The sequence below is a fragment of the Mesoplodon bidens genome (genome assembly GCF_964165515.1).
Source record: "Mesoplodon bidens genome assembly, chromosome: 11".
Lineage (NCBI taxonomy): Eukaryota > Metazoa > Chordata > Mammalia > Artiodactyla > Ziphiidae > Mesoplodon > Mesoplodon bidens.
The window spans coordinates 23,898,216-23,920,209 of NC_138167.1; the positions used below are offsets into that span (position 1 = coordinate 23,898,216).

The 21,994-nt window shown below is 32.5% G+C and overlaps 1 protein-coding gene across 1 annotated transcript in view; it reads right to left on the reverse strand.

The window, feature by feature from the left end:
- The window catches only part of ERGIC2 (ERGIC and golgi 2), a 38,527-nt gene that overhangs the window by 4,118 nt on the left and 12,415 nt on the right, over positions 1-21,994 (reverse strand). Inside the window, exons 5-13 of the mRNA XM_081248543.1 lie at positions 21,223-21,293; positions 15,969-16,009; positions 11,858-11,959; positions 10,773-10,868; positions 8,695-8,750; positions 7,700-7,798; positions 4,263-4,360; positions 1,251-1,413; positions 93-175 (exon numbers count right to left, since the gene is read on the reverse strand). Of these exons, the coding sequence (XP_081104669.1) occupies positions 93-175; positions 1,251-1,413; positions 4,263-4,360; positions 7,700-7,798; positions 8,695-8,750; positions 10,773-10,868; positions 11,858-11,959; positions 15,969-16,009; positions 21,223-21,293 (809 nt within the window). The remainder of the gene's footprint in view (positions 1-92; positions 176-1,250; positions 1,414-4,262; positions 4,361-7,699; positions 7,799-8,694; positions 8,751-10,772; positions 10,869-11,857; positions 11,960-15,968; positions 16,010-21,222; positions 21,294-21,994) is intronic.

Genomic DNA, 21,994 nt, shown 5'->3' on the forward strand with positions numbered 1-21,994 from the left:
GCAATTTCTTTCTGGGCGCCAAGAGCTACTATTTAGATTTAACAGTGATACTATGACTTAGAGATCAGCACCATTTATACTACACCACTTACAGAATTGACGGGTTTGTAGGCTCCAAGTCTGAAACGACAGTAAATTATTTCGACTATAAATTTTCCAATTCCATGTAACATGCCTGTAATAAAAAATAAGTTTATGTTTTTAATTAAATTATGCTTTTAATGAGATTTCTTCCTAAGTTATTCATTTCCTAATTTTGTAAGTAAGAACAAAAAACTATTATAAAGGAATAGATAAGGAAGGAAACAGTTTGCTTTATTCACTTCCACAGTCAAAAATATCAAGACAATTGAATTTTAAAATAAATGAATTTGTTTTCAAAATCACAAAGCCATATAATTCATGACCTTGACAAAGCAATCTTTTCAAAGGTGCTTAATATGTCTCACACCTACACAATTTTGAAAAATAAATACTACTAGCACCACAAATTTAAATGAATCTAAATAAAGCAGTGACAAAAACTTTCATAAGAAAAGCTATTCATCCATTTAAAAAAATATAATTCAAACTATATAAACTCCATGTAATATTAAATAGAGGTTAGGATAAAAAAGGAACTGTTTCCTTATCTATTATACTCAACTCTCAAATTTTCACAATTACAATTCTGCAAGTTATCTTTGAGAGAATCCCATAATCTTAGGGCGAAAAGACCGAAAGTCATAAAAACATTACTGACTAAAAAATTTGGTTTCACATATTTCATAGTTCAACATACCATAAAATACAATTTTACACTGTGTACAGTTAAAAATACCTTAACTGAAAAAGAAAATTTACATTCAAAGTATCTACTATTTCTAGGCATTTTCTCATCTAATCCTACAACATACTTGCAAGTTAGATATTATTATTCTCATTTTTATATAGAGAAAACAAGTTCAGAAAATTCAGGTGACCTACACAAAGCTATCACCATGTAAATGACAGAACTTGGGTCCAATTCTAGGCTCCCTCTAGCACACTAAGTAATCTCCCGTAAATCACTGAATGCAGTGAACTTAGTTATGTGTAACGCTTAATCAATACAATTTTTGAGGTCTGAAATTAAATCTTAACGAAAAAGTTCTTTAAGTATCAAAACATGAGAATGTGTATATTTCTTTCCCCTTTTAAGTAAAACCATCTTGATTTTTACTGTTAGCAAAACTTTTAGAAATTAGACAAAAAAAGGAATGAATCTTAACCTGTTGTTGAAAAGATTCCTCCAACAATACCACAAAGCCTTACAAAAAACTGCCAGAATGGCATATGCTCCTCAGTAACTGTCACCATAAGAGAGCTGAGATCATATTTCATAAAAATCCCAGAGACTCCATGGCTGCCTGCAGCATGGTTAATGACACGTTCCTAAAGGAAGGCAAAAGGAAGGGGAAAGAGAGGAGGAAGAGACAAACAGGATTCACATCATTAGGTTACTTGTATACAGTCAATATGAAGCCCTCCAGCCCTCCTGAACAAGAGGGACATCCAAATCTCTTTATGAATTGTCCTACTAGACCAAGCTCTCCAGAAATAAGCCAGAATAATACAGAATAATTTCTCCAGAAATTATTCTGTATTCTTTGTATGGTTAGCTTTTGAAGCAATCAAAAGAACAGGATCATTTTTTACTATTTTCTCAAAAAGGTCACTTTACATACTACAAGGTTTCTACTAAACTCAAGAGTTTATATGGCACATTCTTCATTGACCAAATCAATGAAAACTACATTCCTATTTTGACATACTTTTTGTATTATTTCTTTGCTAAGAATTTACAAAATAATTCTATCTACTTCCTGTCATTTGAATGATAAGATTTAAAACCAATTTCAATTGTTGTTGTTCATTTTAAACTATATGAAATAGAGTACAGGAAGAAAACATAATACATTAATTTGAAAGATATCAATATCTGAGCTACTGGTTCAGTTTTTAAAGGAAATTTTTCTTGAAAGGAGTGTAACTAAAGTTATAAACCTACCACAGTGTGCACACTGAGAATATATTGTTTCATTCCATTCTGTTTACACTTCAAAACTCACGTTTGCAAATTTCTAATAAATTTCTATTATAGCGTGAAACAACTATGCTACCACAGTGCTTTGCTATGATTTTTGTGTCAGGCCCTACCTGTTTTTACTAAGCTGTAACTAAACTGCAAGCTTTAGGAAGACAAGTAACGTGGGAAATTAAAACAATTTCATGTGGGCATTACAAAACCTCTTTGCCTATTAGCACAACAGAGCCTTATAAGCCATTGATCAAGTTTCCAATATAAAGTGACTTCACCTTAAAGTTCTGATAAGTTCAATATTTTGCCAAAATTATAAATATATTGTCATCACCTATGTGAGTGGATATTGTTTTAGGGATCACGGTGTCTACATAACAAAAGACTCATGATTCACTTTTGGTCTAGGACCAATGAAGGTCAGCCCTGTCCTTCTCATCCTCCACTCTACCAACTCCAGTTACTCCTTTTTTTTTTTTTAAAGTGAAATACAACCACTGTAGTTGTCCTACAGTACTAACACACCCCACAAAGGTCAAATGCTCTGGGATTCTTTTTTTTTCTTGTTAATTTACTTTTGTTATTTAAAATACATCCTGGAGATAATTTCATATCAGTATATAGTTATCTTTCTCTCTCTCTTTTTTAAAGTTGCATGTTCCTCCACTGTGTCGATGTATCACTTGGGTTGTTTCCAGTCTTCTGCCATTACAAGTAACAAAACGAATAATCTCATATACAACATCACTTTTTTTCCACCGTACCTTTGGATTTAATTTCTAGAAGTGGGATTGCTGGGTCAAAAGGTAAATGCATATGTCATTTTGCAGATATTGCCAAACTCCCTTCCAAGAGACTATGCCATTTTGCACTTCCTTAGCAATGTATGCATTCCTGTTTTCCCCAAAGTCATGCTGCTGTGTAGACTGCCTGACCTTCAGGTGTTGCCAACCTTAGTGAGAAATGGTATCTCCCCACCCATAAAGAAATGCTAAAAAGCACAATATATACTTGTAGACGCTTTAGTTTCTCTTTCTCTCTGCATGTGAGTGTGTGCATGCGCACACACACACACGGAGTTACACATACTTGATTTTTCCTCCTGAACCATTTGAAAAGTTATAAACACATGACACTTCACTCCTAAAAACTCTAGTATTTAGTTTTCCAAGAACAAGGAAAACTCTACAATTACTGAGGACATAGTCAACATAAGTTATAAGACTATCAAAGGAAAATTTCATATGGAGGAAAGCACATTTTTTTTTTTTTTTTTTTTTTTTTTTTTTTTTTTGCGGTAGGTGGGCCTCTCACTGTTGTGGCCTCTCCCCTTGCAGAGCACAGGCTCCGGACGCGCAGGCTCAGCAGCCATGGCTCACGGGCCCAGCCGCTCTGCGGCATGTGGGATCTTCCCAGACCGGGGCACGAACCCGTGTCCCCTGCATCGGCAGGCGGACTCTCAACCACTGCGCCACCAGGGAAGCCCAAAGCAGATTTTTAAAAGCACTTAAATTCTGGAATTCTTCTGGATACTAATACTTGAATATTCACCATTTTTCAACACAATAAGAAAATATAGCTTATAAAAATAAAAAATTAACAACAAAAAGAATGAAAGAAAGAAAGAAAACATGGCCCTAGAGTAGGTGAGAAATCTGTTAAACTGCCCAATTCCAAAATTCTGCTTCTCATTATCAATATTTACTTATAAGGCCACTCCACCCTAAGGTTGCAGAACGTCTGTCCTCTAAATTAGATGAATATGAAGCCCTAACTTAGGAAGGCAAACCCTCTAAATCTGCTATCTGAGTCACAATAACCATGCGTGTCCCAGGGTAGATACATTAATTAAAAAATAAATAACAGAGAAATCAGAAAATCTGCTGGTAGATTACAAAAACTGCTTATACCAATACATGGGAAAACATTAAATATTAAGATATTAAAAGTAAAATAATTAATATCATAGTTTAATCATTTTTTTACTAATTGAATAGAAAACATTCCAGATTTTTAAAATATACTTTTCTTACTCTAAAACATACCTAATACCCATTTCTGATATTTTATTGACTTAAAATAAAATGTCAATGCATTTCAAATTTTAAAGGGGGGAGGGCATTACCTGAAACTCCAAACTAATTTTGTAGCAGGACTATAAAATGCTTTAAAAAAATAATTTTACCAGGTGGATTCAACTTACCCTTTCTGTCACAGAAAACTGATGGGTGTCTGCTGAAATTTTATATGTATGTAGTTTTGTTGGCACGATTGTAATAAAATATTGGAACATCTGGTTGTCTAGAATAAAAACAAAATGTAGTTTTTTTCATCAATCCAGTAGCAATGAAACTACTGCCAAATACATCAGCCTTCTATTAAATACATCTAATCTGAAATTTAATGCTACTTATAACTTAATGTCTAACAAAAAAATATTATAAAAGAATCAATGAAAGCAATATATTCACACTTGGTAAAACAAATTCTCAGTAAGCATAAAATAGTCACACAGACACACACACACATCTATTAGAAGATGCCAAAAAAGATGAGCTAGTTATTTAGTTAGATATCTTTTATAATCATTATCATCCTTTTATAAAATATGGAAAATAAAAGCATTTCTTTATAGTACAGAAACTAATAAAAATAAAGTTATAATAGCATAACCACCACAAGACACATTTTCAGTTTCTACTAATATCTGAACAGAAATAAATAAACCAAAACTGAATTAGCTATTGGATATATAAACCAAAATGTAGCCTTTGGATAAATACGAAGCATCAATACCACAGTAAGAAAATAAGCAAAGAAACTACTCAATGATGGCCTGGGGTTACTACGTAATCAATATGATCATATTTATATAGTCATTAGGCATTTATAGGTTTAATACAAGTCATAAACACCACTATATTACGAATTATTAATTAATTTTAAACAACTAACAGTTCGCATAATACAAAACATGTTAATTCTCTAGGTCTACATTCTAGAAAATTTAGAACTAGATATATCTATCTATAGTTTCAGCTAGGTTAAGTGAATAGGGCCTCATTACGTTTGCGATGTACTTCACGTCACATGGTAATAACTGTCTATGATAACTGAGTACATGAATAAAATATATCAGTTTTAAATGTGTGGTTTGATAAATTTCGACAAATGTTTTTATCCATTCGATCACCGCCACTATCAAAATATAGAACATTTTAATCACCCCAAAGAGTTCCTTTGAACACTTTTTCAGTCAATCCCTTCCTACCTCTGGCTCTAGGCCAACCACTAATCTACCTTCTATTGTTACAGACTAGTTTTGCCTATTCTAGAATTGCATATAAATGGAGGTATACAGTATCTACTTTCATGTGTCTAGCATGAATTAATTTTTATTTTTATTTCAATCAGTTCAATTTCTCTGTCTCTTACCTCAGTGTAATTCAGAATAGGAGAGGGAAAGTTAAAATTGTAGATAGAAGGGAGAGGTTAGAGTAATGGTCTCTTCAACACTAACATTAAACAAGTTTCTAACAAAATAAAGCAAAGCCTGTTTCAACTTCACCATCTCTTATTTCACCTACCACTATAACTACCACTTGTACCACTATAACTTTCAAAAACATAAAAGTTTTGGCCAGTTCTATTAGTAATTTCAACTTAAATCCTAAATATTACCACAGATAATATTAGAGCAAAAGTGTGTCAACTTTGTCCACCACCAAAATGGCTTATCAATTGTGGACGATCTTTCATCCTTTGAGTTGTTCTCTGATGTAAAGTGAACTGCTCAATCTGTGCTTATTTTTTAGGTGTTTCACAAATATCTCTATTACGTCATAAACAAAAATAAGCTGAAAATGAGTGGAGAAGAAGGTGTTCAAGTATGAAGTATTTATGAAAAAGAAGATGAAATTGAGAGTGGTGAGGTTATAATCAATGCTGTACATATGGGTGGGATCATTAGACTTGAGGGAAAAAATGAGAGACAAAGGAAATCTCACCACTTGCGGAATGAAGTCCGATGCAATGAATAGTAGCCAATGCGGGTCAAAGAAACGTAACAGGGAAAATTGGAAACCTTTTAAGCTATGGAGAGAGAACTGCTGAAGACCTATTTGTCTAATATATAAGTCTGTTAGATAACTTAATGGCCAGGCAGGGGGAAAATGCTCTTGCATTAGATTTTGTTGCAAGCCACAAATTGTTCCAAAGGTTATAGGTCTGTCCAAATCTGCACAGCATTAAACATGTCACTGCTAAGCAATCCCCTCAAAATTCCTACATGAAGGAGGGGGCAGTTACCTGAATCCAACAGATCTGTAATGCTGAATTTTTTCTTTTTCGAAAAAGAGGCCCAATAGAACATATATTAGGAAGGTGAAGAGTATACCTGCTTTAAAGCTTTGAATAACCTACTGACATTCACCTCATGCCATTTTATAAAATAACTCTAAACACCTCTTAGTCTTCCTGAACATGTAAATTTAAAGAGCCTTTTAAAAATTAATCTGTTCATATTTAGATTTGCTTCTTTACAAAAATGTATAGTTCATTTCAGCATCTTGAAACAAAGTATTAACCAACATGTTTTCAACTGAGCATCTCTTGTAATATTTAATGTATTTTGGTGTAGAATGAACACATACTTAAAGATGAGATTACATAGTACAAAGCTTAAAATTCTCAGAATGTTTCTACTCACACATTTCCAAATTTAGTACACTCAAGCTTCCTTGAGTGAAACATTCCCACACAAACATAAAATACTCATGAATTCTAAATAAAACATCTTTAATGTATCTGATTATAACACTATGCTAAAAGAGTAAAATACTGAAAAGAACATTAATAAATCTATTTGAATTAATAAAAAATGAAATCCTTAATTACAGTTTTGCAAAGGCTAGAATTCCTAGTGGCACAGGAAGCTTTAGACGTCCTTAAGGCATATCATATAATATGACTATTTAAGAAGAAAGGCAACCAAAAATCTTCAAAAAACATGAGAACAGATAACTTGCTACAAAATTAAGGAAATAATCCATCCATATTTGCATAAACTGAAATCTTAAATGGAATAGATGGTTAAAACAAACAGTAATAAAAGGTATCTGTACTACTTCTGACTGTGTTAATACCAAACCATTCTAGAAAAACTCTAGGTTTCTGATGTTTGTAAAATTCTCTAGAGATGTTTCTGATATGGTAAATATAGTATAGATTTTAGAACTTTGAACCTACACAAAGAAGAAAATTCTTCTTATAATGTTTAAACTTTCTTTTGTTCTTATTCTTTGTTGAACATGGAAAAGTAGTTATGCCCTCCTAACACATTAACCTTTCACATATTTAGGGAGCCTTTAAATTCTACTCCTTCTCCTGACTACTTCTGATTAATTTCTTATTCTGTTCCATGGCTCATTTTTTACCATTTAAAATTCATCCACTAATAGAACAAATTCTCTTACACACATCTCCACTTAAAGATGATCAGCCATTTAAACCACTTCAAGATTTATCCATTTATCTGTTACAAGGGGGTTAGGAAGAGGATTATTTAAAATGTATTAATATCAAAGTTATAAGAACGATTTGCCTACATGCAAATTCCAGCAGTAATTATTAAATACTTACGATCTAATGCAATTTTTTCAGTTCCATCTAAAGGATTAATAATTCCTGGAACAAGCTCTCCAAAAGACAAATGATCTATTCTATGAGAAAAATTGTAAGCTAAGAGGCAAAAAAAACACAAACCAATTAAGTAGAGAAATTAAGTTATTCAAAACTACATGCTACAGATTAGTTCACATTCTTAACTATTCTCAAATGAAAATATCTAAAATCTGCTGGTATAATAACATAGTATTTAAAACCATATTATTTTAAGAAAAATGCATGCAAATATGTGGGAATTATATGTACAGAGGTAAACACATTCTGATAAAATGCTATATCACAAATTTCATAATTATATACAAATTAATATCTAAGAAATAATATGACATTTAATTCTGATAAACAAAAAAATAAGTCTTTTCTAGTCCAAATCATCATACAGAAACAGGATTGTGTTAGAACTGAGATGATGTCAATGAAACTGATCAGATATATTTTTAATACACACTATTGCTTTAGCACATTTATGTAACTAAACTTGTTTTTTATGGAATTTACTACTTGTTTTTGTTGTCTAAAGGAGACTTTAAAAACTAAGTTTTATGATAATCATTACACAAAACTAACTTGAATACTTTATATATGTGTGTAAATATCCATATTTAAATTTACATATTGAAACAAGTTTCAAATATATTCTCTTCATTATCTGTAAAAACTATCAGAAAAAAAAAATTAGCAGAAATGTGTACTAAGTGATATAAAGCACACCAAGGCTGCTTCTCCCTACCTCAGCAACTTCTGAGCTATGACTAAAAAGAAATATAGGTAGCTTAAAGACAAGAGAAAATGGATCAGTCAGTAAGTTAGATCATTTACTTTCTCCTTTAGATATCTTCTTTCGGCATACCCCACTTCCAAAGCCCTACCTCGCATCTGCACTAAAAATTAAAAAACACACTATTTTTGGAAGGACATCTTCACAGAAGGAAATTTCAGAAACCACTTACAGTCGTGGTTGACAAGTGCTGCCAAGTGTGCATGACCTCGGGGATGTGGAATTGCCCTGAAAGGAGGAAAAAAAGATTAAAGTAATAACATTTAAATACATAACCAATTAAAATCATAAAGGGGATCTTTCCTAAGTTATATAATTTTCTTAGTATAAAATAATATAACAACATACTTGGCCCATGATTTAAGTAGGTAAGTCTCATCTCAGTAATGCAATAAACTGGGGGTTGGCAAACGTTTTCTGTAAAGAGTCAGACAGTAAATATTTTAGGTTTTGTGGGCCAAGATACAAAATTGAAGATATTATGAAGTTACATAACAAGAGAGAAAACAAATTTTCACAAACTTATTAATGAAATTCAAATTATAATAGTAGTAATTGAGTATTTTTTTGGAATCCATGTATTTTTGCTGGGAGATAACATTTTGCTTAACTGGGGTTTAGAGTTGACATTCCCTATTTTCAAAATTCCAGATATGATAAGGATAGGATACAAACCAAATGCTTTTCCATTTGGCCTCTCTTATTGATAATATAAGTTATCACATGGAGAGGTAAGTGAAATTGAGAACAAAGGCCAAAATATAGAAGTTCTTACAATATTTGTCAATGTTTCCCTCTTTCAGTTAGTTTTGGAGTAGGATATTGTTTTTATCCAGAAGTGCAATAAAACCTTCTAAATTTCTTTAAGTCAACTATTATTTGTTGACTATATGATACCAAGAAATTCTAAGGTTCCCATCTACAGGTTGGGGATGGAGAGAATAGGTCCTGGCAACAGTAACAAAACAAAACATGAAAAACAAAAAAAAAACATTAAGAAGAGTGGGATAACAAAGACAAAGCAGGGAATTCCCTGGCAGCCCAGTGGTTAGGACTCAGCACTTTCACTACCGAAGGCCCGGGTTTAACCCCTGGTTGAGGAAGTAAGATCTCACAACCCATGTGGCATGGCCAAAAAAACAAAATAAAGACAAAGCAAATGCTTGATTTGATCTGATCACTGTACAACACTGAAATAATTTTGCATAGAAGTCTAATGCTGTCTCTATATATTTAAAAAATCTCCAGCCATACTCTGTCCTGCGTTATGGCCTTTCCCTCAGTCTAGATGCCATTCTCTCCTTTTATATATAAAATTCCTAATCATCCATTAGTGTTCAAAGGTTTTCCTCAATAAAGCCTCCACTGACTTGCAGAGTAGGTCAGGTACCTTGTTATATAGTTTCTTATCATCCATAGTTTTCCTTTATAACTTCAATACAACCATAATTAAATAATTATTAGTGTAATTCACTGTTTAAAATTCAGATTCTCTCATAGAATGTCAGCACCATTAGGGCAAAAACCCTTTCTCTGTTTTTCACTGTTTCATCTTTAGTATCTACCATGGTACTTTGCACACAGCAAGTACTCAAAAAATGTCTTTTGCAATGAAGAACTGTTCAGCTTTGCCAGTCTAGATGGAAGGAAGGAAGGGAGAGAGAAAAGCAGAGAAAGAGAGAGGAGATAATCAGAGAATCTATTTATTCATTCAGGAATTTACCGAGTGTTTATTATATGACAGTTTCTGTGCTGGGTTCTGCTCATGAAGGCAGGTGGTCTGATATTTTTCCTTAACATTTACCCAATTTAACTTTATCCCAGACATATTTCTAACTACATCAAAATATTTGTCTCATACTGGTCAGGGATTATATTTTGATGAGGATCACCAAAAGGAAAAAGAAAACAAAAACCTAATATCCAACAAAATGAACAAATTAATGAAATGGCCAGGTAAGAGCTTTCTGGCTACTAAAACTTGGCAAGCTGAAGGTTTTAATTCATATTTACCTACAGCTTATATACTTTAATATATGAAATATGACATGACTGTTTTTTTGTTTTGAAGCAGTAGTTGTTAAAGTTAGTAGTCTTCTCTATCCTGAGGTTGAAGGCTAAAGACATCAAAAATATACAGTTTAAGAGTTCTCTAGTGGTTAGTTATATATTATTTGATTAACAAAGAATTTACTTTTAACCAAACTGCCAACTTGTTTAAAGTATTTTCAGTAAGTGAAAAGAACATACTTGCCCACAGTTATGTGAAAATTCCCTGCTACTTTATTGACATACAGATGACCACGAATTCTGCAAGCATCTGGAGGCTGTGATGAATCATCTTCCCTGTTACAACAAGATACATTAGAATTACTTACAGCGTATTCAATATAGTCACCATATTTCTGGTGAGAAAATTTTATAGAGAGGAAAAAAAAATCCCTAAAGATCAATTTTTAGGTAATGTTCTAAATGTCAAAAGTAGAACAGCAGTTTTTTGAAGTCTACACATCTATTAAAAAACATCTAAAAAATGAAAAAAATTATATAACTATTACATATATATATATATTTTATTTACACAAATATAAAATTTCAAGGTCATTCAAATTTAACCAGAGGACTAAGTCTAATGAGAGAAGAAAAATTAAAAGTAAAGAATTACTAGTCCAACAAAGACGTGCTTTTATCATGTTTCTGGTACTTTAGGGGACAGGAAGGGTTGGGAAAAAGAATAAGGGAAGGGCATGCCACTGAACTTCAAATAGACAATAACATTTTCTTCCTAAGCAAATGTAAAACCTCTGTATATTTTTAAATTTAAATTATCATTTTCATGATTATAGCATTTCCAAATATCAGCTCTTCTAATCTATAAAAGAGACAAAAAGTGAAATAAAAGCATGAAATTCCTAACCAAAGTTTATACATCCTCATAATGGTAAATGAAATTAATTTGTTCTTAAAACCTAGTACAATTTTATATGAAGGACCATACACACATAAAAGAGAAAAATTAAATGAAAATAATATTTGGGATAATCCTGATCAATATCACAGGCCATAAATTTAAGAGTAAAAAAGACATCTTGAGACTTCCCTGGCGGCCCAGTGGTTAAGACTCCGCGCTTCCACTGCAGGGGGCGCGGGTTCAATCCCTGGTTGGGGAACTAAGATCCCATATGCCACATGGTGCGGCCAAAAAAAAAAAAAAGACATCTCATCATACAGAATGATTACATTTTCTCTAAGAAATATAAGATTCAGAGGAGTAAACCAATATTAAAATTATGTCACAATAAATCCTTAATAAATAGTCTCACAAAATCTCCCACCTTGGTGGAAGTGCTGTTGATGTACTTTTAAAAGCACTTTTAAATATCACATCTTGAAGTGAATGTTCTTCTTGCAGTCTACTCTGAATCAGCTGTAGCATCCTAAATACAAAACAAACAAGCAATAGTTAAAAAATACAGTAAGACACACAGAGAAAGCCAACATTATTTTAAAAATAACACTGGTAGTTGACTTAGCTAAGCCATACATTTATTATTACATAACTTTATTCTAAAATAAAGTCCCAAGTATTCTTTGGTCATTTCCTTGAAAGCAGGAAAAGTGAGGGAGTATGGCTAGAGGTCTAACAGCTGGGCTGCTTAAGTCTGTCTAATTCCATCAGTAATGAATGTGTGGACACTAATTACATGCCCATTATTGGTGGAATCAGGGTCACCAAGAAAGAACTTCTGTTCACCTGAATATCTAGATTCATCTTTCATGCATGCACGCAGCAATAACAAAATTCTTAGTTTTTGTTGGGCATTGAATTAAGTGTTACAGATACAAAGAATGAGACAAATAAGGGGCCACATAATAGATGTGATGGACTTAAAGGGGCAGATTACTGGGGGTTAAACCCACACAGGAGCATCCAATTCTCATTACAAACCAGGCCACAGTGACATTTAATATCACCTAGTGTCTGCCTTTTCCAAAGAAACCTGAACTTTATCCTATGACAAGACCATTCTAAACAAAATATTATATTCTACCTATAATTTTTAAAAAGAACATCAGCATATAAGGTATAGGATTATAGAGAACAAAGTATACATTTGAGAACTCATGCTTAGATTTTCTTTTTAAATATACTTAGCCACTAAAAACACATTAGTTGCCTGAAGATATTTTTTTTACAAAATTGTTACATTTACAATAACTCATGAAATTACTTATTCTGAAGAACAAAACTAAGAATAAAAGTATTTCTTCTCTCTAATATTTCTAACATTTTCAACAATAACTTTGTATCTTTAGATATAATCCTATTTTATATCCTTTAATCTATATCTTTATATAACTAACATCCAAAGTCACCTGTATCACAGTTAAAACTCAGCAAATACAAAATTTATACCCACAGGGAAAGGAGGGATGAATAGACAAAACCGGGAATTTTCAGGGCAGTAAAACTACAGGTACTGTAATGGTGAGTACATGTCATTATGTATTTGTTAAAACTCACAGAGTGTACATCTCCAAGAGTGAACTCTAACGTAAACTATGGACTCTGGGCAATAATGATGTGTTCATGTAGGTGCATAGATTGTAAGAAATGTACCACTCTGGTGTGGGGTATTGATAACAATGGAGGCTGTACATGGGTGGGGGCAGGGGGTATTTGGGTACTCTGTACTTTTCACTCAGTTAAATAACTTGGAAAAATTATTAACAAACATAGAAACTTAAAGAAGAAGCAAATGTAAATCAGATTATATTTCACAGCCCATCATAATGACATAATAAACATTTTTTAGAAGTGCAAGTGAGAGATAAAGATAAAATACGTATGCACCACCCACTAAGAACACTGGTAACAGGCCTATTTAAAATAAAAAGTCATTTTTATACTGTAAATTTAGTAGAAATAAAAAACAGTAATCAGGAAGGCTATGTCCAGGGTTTGAAATTTCCTTTTACTAAAGGAAAGAGATTAATTGGGATCCTAAATATTTTAAGAAAGCAGAACAATTGAAAGAAAACTTAAACATCTTTTAGCAAATTCTATAGGTAAAGAACGCTTTGGTATGCACATTATTCAGGTTGTTAGGTCTTAGGCATCGCTAGTCCATTCAAGAATATTTGTTTAGAAGCAGAACATGATAATCTAGGAAGCTTCAAGAGGCCAGATCCCATCTTCAGATGTACATGTACAAAGACTTAAAATCTTTATATCTAATGCTAACAGAAATTGAAAGCTTCATATTTTTGCATGTCTTGTATTTCCAGAGTTCAACTTTAATTGCTTGGTCAGTGCGAAAAGAGGTTGATGACACCAAACCGTGTGTGTGTGTGTGTGTGTGTGTGTGTGTGTGTGTGTGTACACGTGTATAACTTCTCCCTCAAATATACCAATAAATACCTGACCTTATATTCCATATATAAAAGGATGTAGAAAATTCTACTACGATGGAAAATGTCTATCATTTTAACAGTAAAAACACAATCTCTTCTCTCACTTACTACTAATCTTGAACACTAAATAAAATTCTAGATGAAAGGAGACTTCTCACTTTAACATTTCTGGAATAAAGTAATGTATTTCATCTCTGGATGGCTCTCTACTAAAAGCGCTAGAAGCCCAGAGACACCTAATATTCAGTTATTTTGTTCAATACATTCGTTTCAACTTTAATTTTAAAAGCTCTCCAAATGGTGAAAGTGGAAAGAAAAAGGCCTTTGAAATGTACTTAGGGACTAGAAAGAAAAAAAAAAAAAAGGGTAAAAAAATTTTTTTGTAATAATCTTAAATTAGGTAATGCCTTTTTTAAGCATAAGACATAGTCTAGAAAACAAAAAGAAAGAAAAGAGTGGGGATGGGGTAACTCTTTATAACAAAGAACTAATTTCTTTAAAATACAAAAAATTGGGCTTCCCTGGTGGCGCAGTGGTTAAGAATCCGCCTGCCAATGCATGGGACACGGGTTTGAGCCCTGGTCCAGGAAGATCTCACATGCCGCGGAGCAACTAAGCCCGTGTGCCACAACTACTGAGCCTGCGCTCCACTCTAGAGCCCACAAGCCACAGCGCACCCCCCACCCGCCCCCGGCTCGCCACAACTAGAGAAAGCCCTCACGTAGCAACAAAGACCCAATGCAGCCAAAAAACAAACAAACAAACAAAAATCCAAAAAATTATTTAAAGTTATTAAGAAAAAACCAACAACCAAGCAAAATGGGCATACGGCATGAGCAAGCAGTTTCACACACACAAAAATACAAACGGGAAAAAAATAATCCACAGATATTCAATTGATTTACAAAGAAATGCTAACTAAAACAAGTGCAATACCAGTTTTCACCGATCAAATTGGCAAAAATAAAAAAAGTCTGGTTATACCCACTGTTGGTGAGGTTGTATAGAAACAAGTACTCTCACATACTGATAGCTTTGGAATATAAATGAAACTATTTGGGGAAGATGTTTGGCATTATCTATCAAAATTTTTTTCCAGTTTTACTAATATATAACATTGTATAAGATTAAGGTATAAACATATGATTTGACAGATGTATATATGTGAAATGATTACCACCATAAGTTTAGTTAACAACCACCACCTACCTCACCATTACAAATTTTTTTCCTTGTGATGAGAACTTATCAAAACATTAAATATACTCTAAAAGATAAATTTCATTTCTAGAAACTTTATATACATATACATATATTCACTCAAGTACATAAGGAATATATATATATATACATTCACACAAGGAATTAGATTCAAGAATTTTCACTGAGCATTGATATTAGAATCATGCAAGCAATCAAAATGCCCATCGATAAGTATCCAATTAAATAAATTATAGCTTATCCATAAAAGGTACCACTATATGTACTTAAGTGGGAAGATGTGCAAAATATAAGGTTAGGTTGGAAAAAGAAAGTTATAAAACAAATGTATAGAATGACCCCATTTGTATTAGGAAAAAAATAACAGAAGCAAATATGGAAACATGTAGAAAATCATACACAAACAGAATATTTCTAGCAGGCTACACAAGAAATTTAACTCTGGTTATTACCACCAGTCAGTGGCACTAGGTATAGAGAATGATAAGGAGGCTTTTACTTTCACTTTATATCCTTTATATTCAAATTTGATCATATATTGCTTTAAAAAATTTTTAAATAGTTAATACAATTTTAAATGAAAACTAAAATGTATTTATGATTCAAAGTGCATTAAAGATTATATGACTTTCCTAAGATCTGATAAAATCTTTGAAAGTGTAAAGATTATATTATATACTATATTCTGCTAATATTTCATCCAAAGAAATGCCTAGAGAAATATATTAATCTATGAATAATATACAGTAGACAAAATAGACAAAGCATGATCTAATTTCTATGGACCACAATACTTTGTTTACTTATTACCTCTGCCACTCTTTTTGCTGTGGTGAAAGATCAAATATTGCCTGAAATAAAGGAAAACATAATCACTAGCACTGTCAATTTCTCTTGGCTCTTATATCATAATTTTTAAAACTTTTCTTTGACCAAGGAACAAATTTATAATAACATTAAAAACAAGTATTCATAATTTACGTTTAATCTTCCCTAAGTCAGACTAAAAAATTTAAAATTTTACTCAAAAGTAGTATAAAGAAATTTCACTAATTGCGAATATTTTTCTATTACAGTTATCTACATTTATAGGAATGGATACAGTGCAATCTATCACATGTACAAAATGGTATTTTAAGACTTAAAGTCATTTAAATGATGCCAGCAAGAAACTTAAGTATTTAAAAGAGAAGAAGAAATGAAAAAGACATACAGCTTAAGTATAATATTCAAGCATCCAAAGCCCATATTCTTGCCAGGAAAATACCATGATAAAATCAAAAAGTTTTGGAATGACCTAACAATGTCACTATAATTCCCAAATGTATTAATCAAGAAAGAATAATTCAAGAAATTTTATCTAGGCACTATGTTCACCAATTCAAAGACAAACTTAGCTACTTTGTAGAATCAGAGAAAAAGAGGCAAGCTTCTCACAGTTTGTGGCAATATCCACAATTTAATTTTCCAACAAAAAGTCCACTTTTGATTTTTATAAAGGCAATTTATAACAAGGCATATTAATTCTACTTTCTACCTTATCAATATTATTAATGATCCCTCCATAATCATGCCCTAAACTACTACTCTCTCACTATAAATCCTTTCTCTTTAACCCCTCATTCCATCAGACAGTTCTACCTCTGTGCCTTTGGTTATTTAATTATATCAACCTGGAACCTTCCTCTCCTGTAACTGTGACCCTAATGTCAGTCTAAATTCTATATGCCACTTGCTCTAGGTTAATGATTACAGTGAAATTACTTTGATTACTCCTCCTGCTGAACTTGTCTATACCTTGCTTCCTAACCTTTTTCATAGCACAGCACACAAAGAAAGTGCTATAAAACACACCATGGCAAACAGATGAGGCTACATGCAACTGCTCCCCAGTTACCTTGTGAATAAAACTACTGACAGCAGGGACGATGTGATTCTCCCTTTGACTTCCCCAAACTGCTCGGTATAGTGCTTAACACAGCAGGTAAAGAACTACTGAGTGGCCTACTTTGTGCTCGGCACTATGCTACTTAAATCATTATCTCACTTAACCTTCGTAACAACCTTGTGGGTTTGTTATTATTCTCTCCTTTTTATATATAAAAAAGAACTCAAAAGATTAAAAATTTTTTTCAAAAATCACAGATAATGAAGGTCAGTATATAAACCCCACTATGTCAGATTCCTCACTTTCTCACATCCCTAAAAGTAGTTATTTTCTTTAAATAAATAGTAGCTATCATAGCATATTGTGTGATCATGGTTTAGAAACCAGTAAAATTATTAGAATTAAGTTTTTAATATTCAGACTGCATATTAAAAGAATGAGTGAAAATGTAAAAACAAGTAAAAATTATCTCAAATAATTTTACATTAATAATAATTCTTAAATATTTTAATATAAATTAGGACAAGGGAATGAATACTTACCAGAAACACTGTTAAACGTTTTAAAAATTACTGATAAAAATATACAATTACATATTTTTAAGTTTCTAACTTTCTGGCTAAGACATGACTTTTAGTTCATGACAGTTAAATTAAAATAAAACTTTCCTCTTCTACAAATGATTGAAAGAAATGGCAGAAACTGTTACAATGGAATAATCAAAGATCCTGCCACAATTACATAATTCTAACATATTCATCAGTGCCTAATACCTGCAATGCATTATGCTTTATATTTTGTGAGCTATAATGAAGAAAAAAATAAAGTAATTGCTTTTCAGGAGCTTAGAATCTAGCTGAGGAGACAAGCTGTCTAGAAAAAATATTTATTAAAAAAATCAGACTTAATAAACGTGAAGAAAGTGGGAGTGACAGACACTCAGTGTGGAGCGAATGCTAGAAAAACAGCATAAATAAATTTTAGAGGATAAGTTCAAGATGATTATCTCCTCAAATTCTCACAATGTCCAAAGAAACAGAAAAATGAGGACACAAACTGTATCATTATTTTAAATCATTTTAAATAACATCCATATGTTGGAAATTATCAAAAACTTATGCAAGACAGCATACAAGGGAGACTAAATTGAGAAAAGAGCCCAACACATAATTTATTTCATGGGACAGGAAAATCCATGTAAGCAGTAAATCCCCAATTCAGAGTAACAGAGGAAAACAGGTGATAAAAGATAACAAGACACTTGAGGAGGAGACAGTCATCATCCTAAGAAGACTTCTAGCAGTTCAATCGAGTGCCAGAGACCACATCACAAAGGGCATTCCACAGCATTATTATTCCCAGCTTACATGTGACCTGGACTGTATCCTAAATTTAGCAAAAATACTGCTACAGCTGGCTGCTAATGAGGACAGTCACACCAGTTAAAGGAAAAAGGAATTACCCTAGCTAAATTTAACCTGTCAAAACAAATACGGAAAAGGAAATTTGGGGTGCCCTGGTGAACCACTCTGCCATCCTGAACCCAATGTGACTTCCTCCTTTCTTTTCAAAAGCATCTGAAGTTCTAATTTTGCTTAGAAGAAACACAGTATACCTAAACTATATATCCTTCTCCTTTCATTTACGTCTGGAAAAAAAAAAGTGGGGGCGGGGAGGGAAAGGGAACCAACATAACTCAACAGTCTATCTCAACTCTCAGTCAGTTAACTGGCCATTTATTTTCCCATCCTAAAGATGAACAAGAAAATAGATAGCTAGATAGACAAAAAGATTCATTAATTTGAAAGAAGTGGTAAATCTGAGGCCCGAGGGCTAATTTTCCTCTGTGATACCATTTCTAAAAAGAAGAAGAAAAGTGAAGTTTTTCTAATTATTTCTCAATGAGATTTAACATCATGAAGACAGAAAAAAACCGAGTGATCTACAATATATCAGAGGTGGAAAATATAATCACTGAATTTTAAAACATAATGAAGGCATTGAAAAAAAAAAAGGTTGATCCTGCTGGATCAAGGTCATCTCCCAGAACTCACAGGCAAAGTTCAAAATATGCATCTTATGCAAGAATTGATAAAAATATTGAGAAGCACTCCATGAATTTCAACATCACTTGATAAGAATTTTAAAAAACAGAGGTAAAACCATAACTCTGAACATCATTAAAGCAAACAAACAAGCAAAAAACACTTAAAACTTCAGATCATTAATATCATCAAAAGCCAAAAATAACTAAAGGGGATCCACACTTGGATATACAGGATAAATATTTGAATTTCAAAAGTAAAAGAAAAAAGCATATAAGTAGATAAATATGTTACCTACAAAGAAAAAAAAAAATTGTGCCAGAAGGCAATAAAGGAATGTGTATAAAGTTTTGAGTGTAAAACACCATAAAGCAAGAATTCTATCCTCAGCCAACCTTACATGTATTAAGAACAGAATGACATAGGCAGTCTGTCATAAAACATAACCCAAATATTCTTGCTGATAAAGAAGTCACAAAAAGTCCCTCACAAAACGGTAAACAAAAAATAAAGAAACTAAGAAGGGTAGAAAGTAAAAGCAATAAAACATAAAGTTGAATAATTATTCCTAAAATAGTATGAAATAGAATGCAAATGTTAGTGTCTGATAATAGTCATCTAGATCTAAATTTCCAGATAACAGTTTAACATGCAATAACATGGTACCCGAATTTGTAAGGTTCCTAACCTCCTTTAAAATTACTGATATCAATTTTTTGAGTGGCAATACAGGAGTTAGGAAGTAGGGTGGATCAGAGTGGCAGTAACAAAAGTTACTTTTTTTTTAGAAAATTTTATTTAAAAAGTGTGTATCAAAAGGCATAAATATATTTTGTTCATGTAAACTAAAAATAATTTGGTAATCAAAACTGACCTAAGAGCTTCCTTTTTTTCTCCTCCACACATTCAGTTACTTCTAATCCTCCTCCATCACCTTTAGCCTTCACTTTGCAATTTTGTTTAAAGAGGGTTCACAACTGTCAATGGTAAACAAAACAACTCAAGAACGCATGGGTAGGGCTTCCCTGGTGGCGCAGTGGTTGAGAGTCTGCCTGCCAATGCAGGGGACGCGGGTTTGAGCCTTGGTCTGGGAAGATCCCACATGCCGCGGAGCAACTAGGTCCGTGAGCCACAACTACTGAGCCTGCGCGTCTGGACCCTGTGCTCTGCAACAAGAGAGGCCGCGATAGTGACAGGCCGGCGCACCGCGATGAAGAGTGGCCCCCGCTTGCCACAACTAGAGAAAGCCCTCGCACAGAAATGAAGACCCAACACAACCAAAAATAGATAAATAAATATTAAAAAAAAAAAAAGAGTGCATGGGTAAACATAAGTACCACAATGCCAACAGAGCAGTCAGCAAGGCAGAGTAGCTGGGAGTTCCATGCTTTGTTCTCTAAAGCTTCTTTAGGGCTAGTTCTGATCATGACCTGTTATCACCTACCCCTGTAATGTGATACCTGTCCCTGTAAAGTGATGTTGTTTTCTGACAAATTAGTTTTATTACACACCAACTTGTGCTATGAAAACAATAAGAGAATGTCAGTATTTCATTAGGTCTGGGAAATGGAGGTGTGAAGGAGAGAGGAAGAACTAAATGCATATGAAATTTCTCCTCTTAGATAATGCTTCATTCTTGATTACAAGAGAAATTTATCTCAAACATTTTTAAGAACTTAAATTTGGTAAAAGAAGAATACAAATAAGACACAGAATTTCCAAATCATTAGAAGAAAAGAAGAAAATTTCATCACTATAGCAACTGTATAAGAGAAAAGGAAACAGTTAGGAAGCATTAACAAAAAATACAAAATAAGTATAAGATTATAGAGGCTTATCCAGAATGCTAACAAGGCTTTGGTATTAGATATAATTTGGTAATTAGATATAATTTTTTCTTCCCCCTAAATGTTTACAAAGAATATGGAATACTTCTGTTTATTTGTTTTTTGTTTTATTTATTTTTTATTGAAGTATAGCTGATTTACAATGTTGTATACTACTTTTGAATTAAGAAAATATATGTTTAAAAAACTAGCTCAGACAAAATTAAAAGCAAGTATCAAAACTATCTTCAAGGGAACAATTCCTCAAAGCATACTATTTAAAAGAACATGTAAATCAAACTTACTGGTTCATAAACTAGACCATCTGCAGATGCAACCATTGTTTCTGCTAAATCCAATACATCTGCTCCAATATCTGCATAAAAAAGAATTAGAAGTTTTATATTCTATGCTGAGAATCAAACTATATCCACTAACCACTAACATAAAAAAAATAAATGGAAAAGGAAAAGAGATTTAAGGTTGTTCTTAGACGAAATCTTTTAGAAATTAATTTCCTTAACTGGGTAAAATGACTTCACACTTTAAAAAATTTGGTCTGAACTACTGAATTCTTGGTCTCTACTTTTCAAGCAGTAATTTAAGACACAATTTAAGATGAAAAAGCATCCCTATTTTTGAGAACTATACTGATTCAAACATTATCTATCTAGCATATTAACATTTTTCCACTTCTACCAGTATAATTAAGTGAAGCCAGGGAAGAAAACAGAAAAGGGTAACATCACCATTAACTCAAGAGATTTGGATCTGTATTTTAATATGCAGAAGTAAAAGTAAAGGGTAGTAAATTGAAACTGTGAAACAGGATATGTTTCTGGAATGTGGGTGTAAAAACCAGTAGGCCAAACAAGAAAGAAATAAAGGATATACCTAAACTAGAACTTCAATTTATAAAAATTTCCTCCAATTTTCTTTCATTTTAATTATACTAATGTGAAAGGTAAATCTCTTTATGGAGAAGAAATTTAAAGAATACAAGCTGGGGAGAAAAACAATTTGTATTCTTAAATTAAGATATCATAAAGGAAAAATAAAGTTAAAACAACCAGCGGC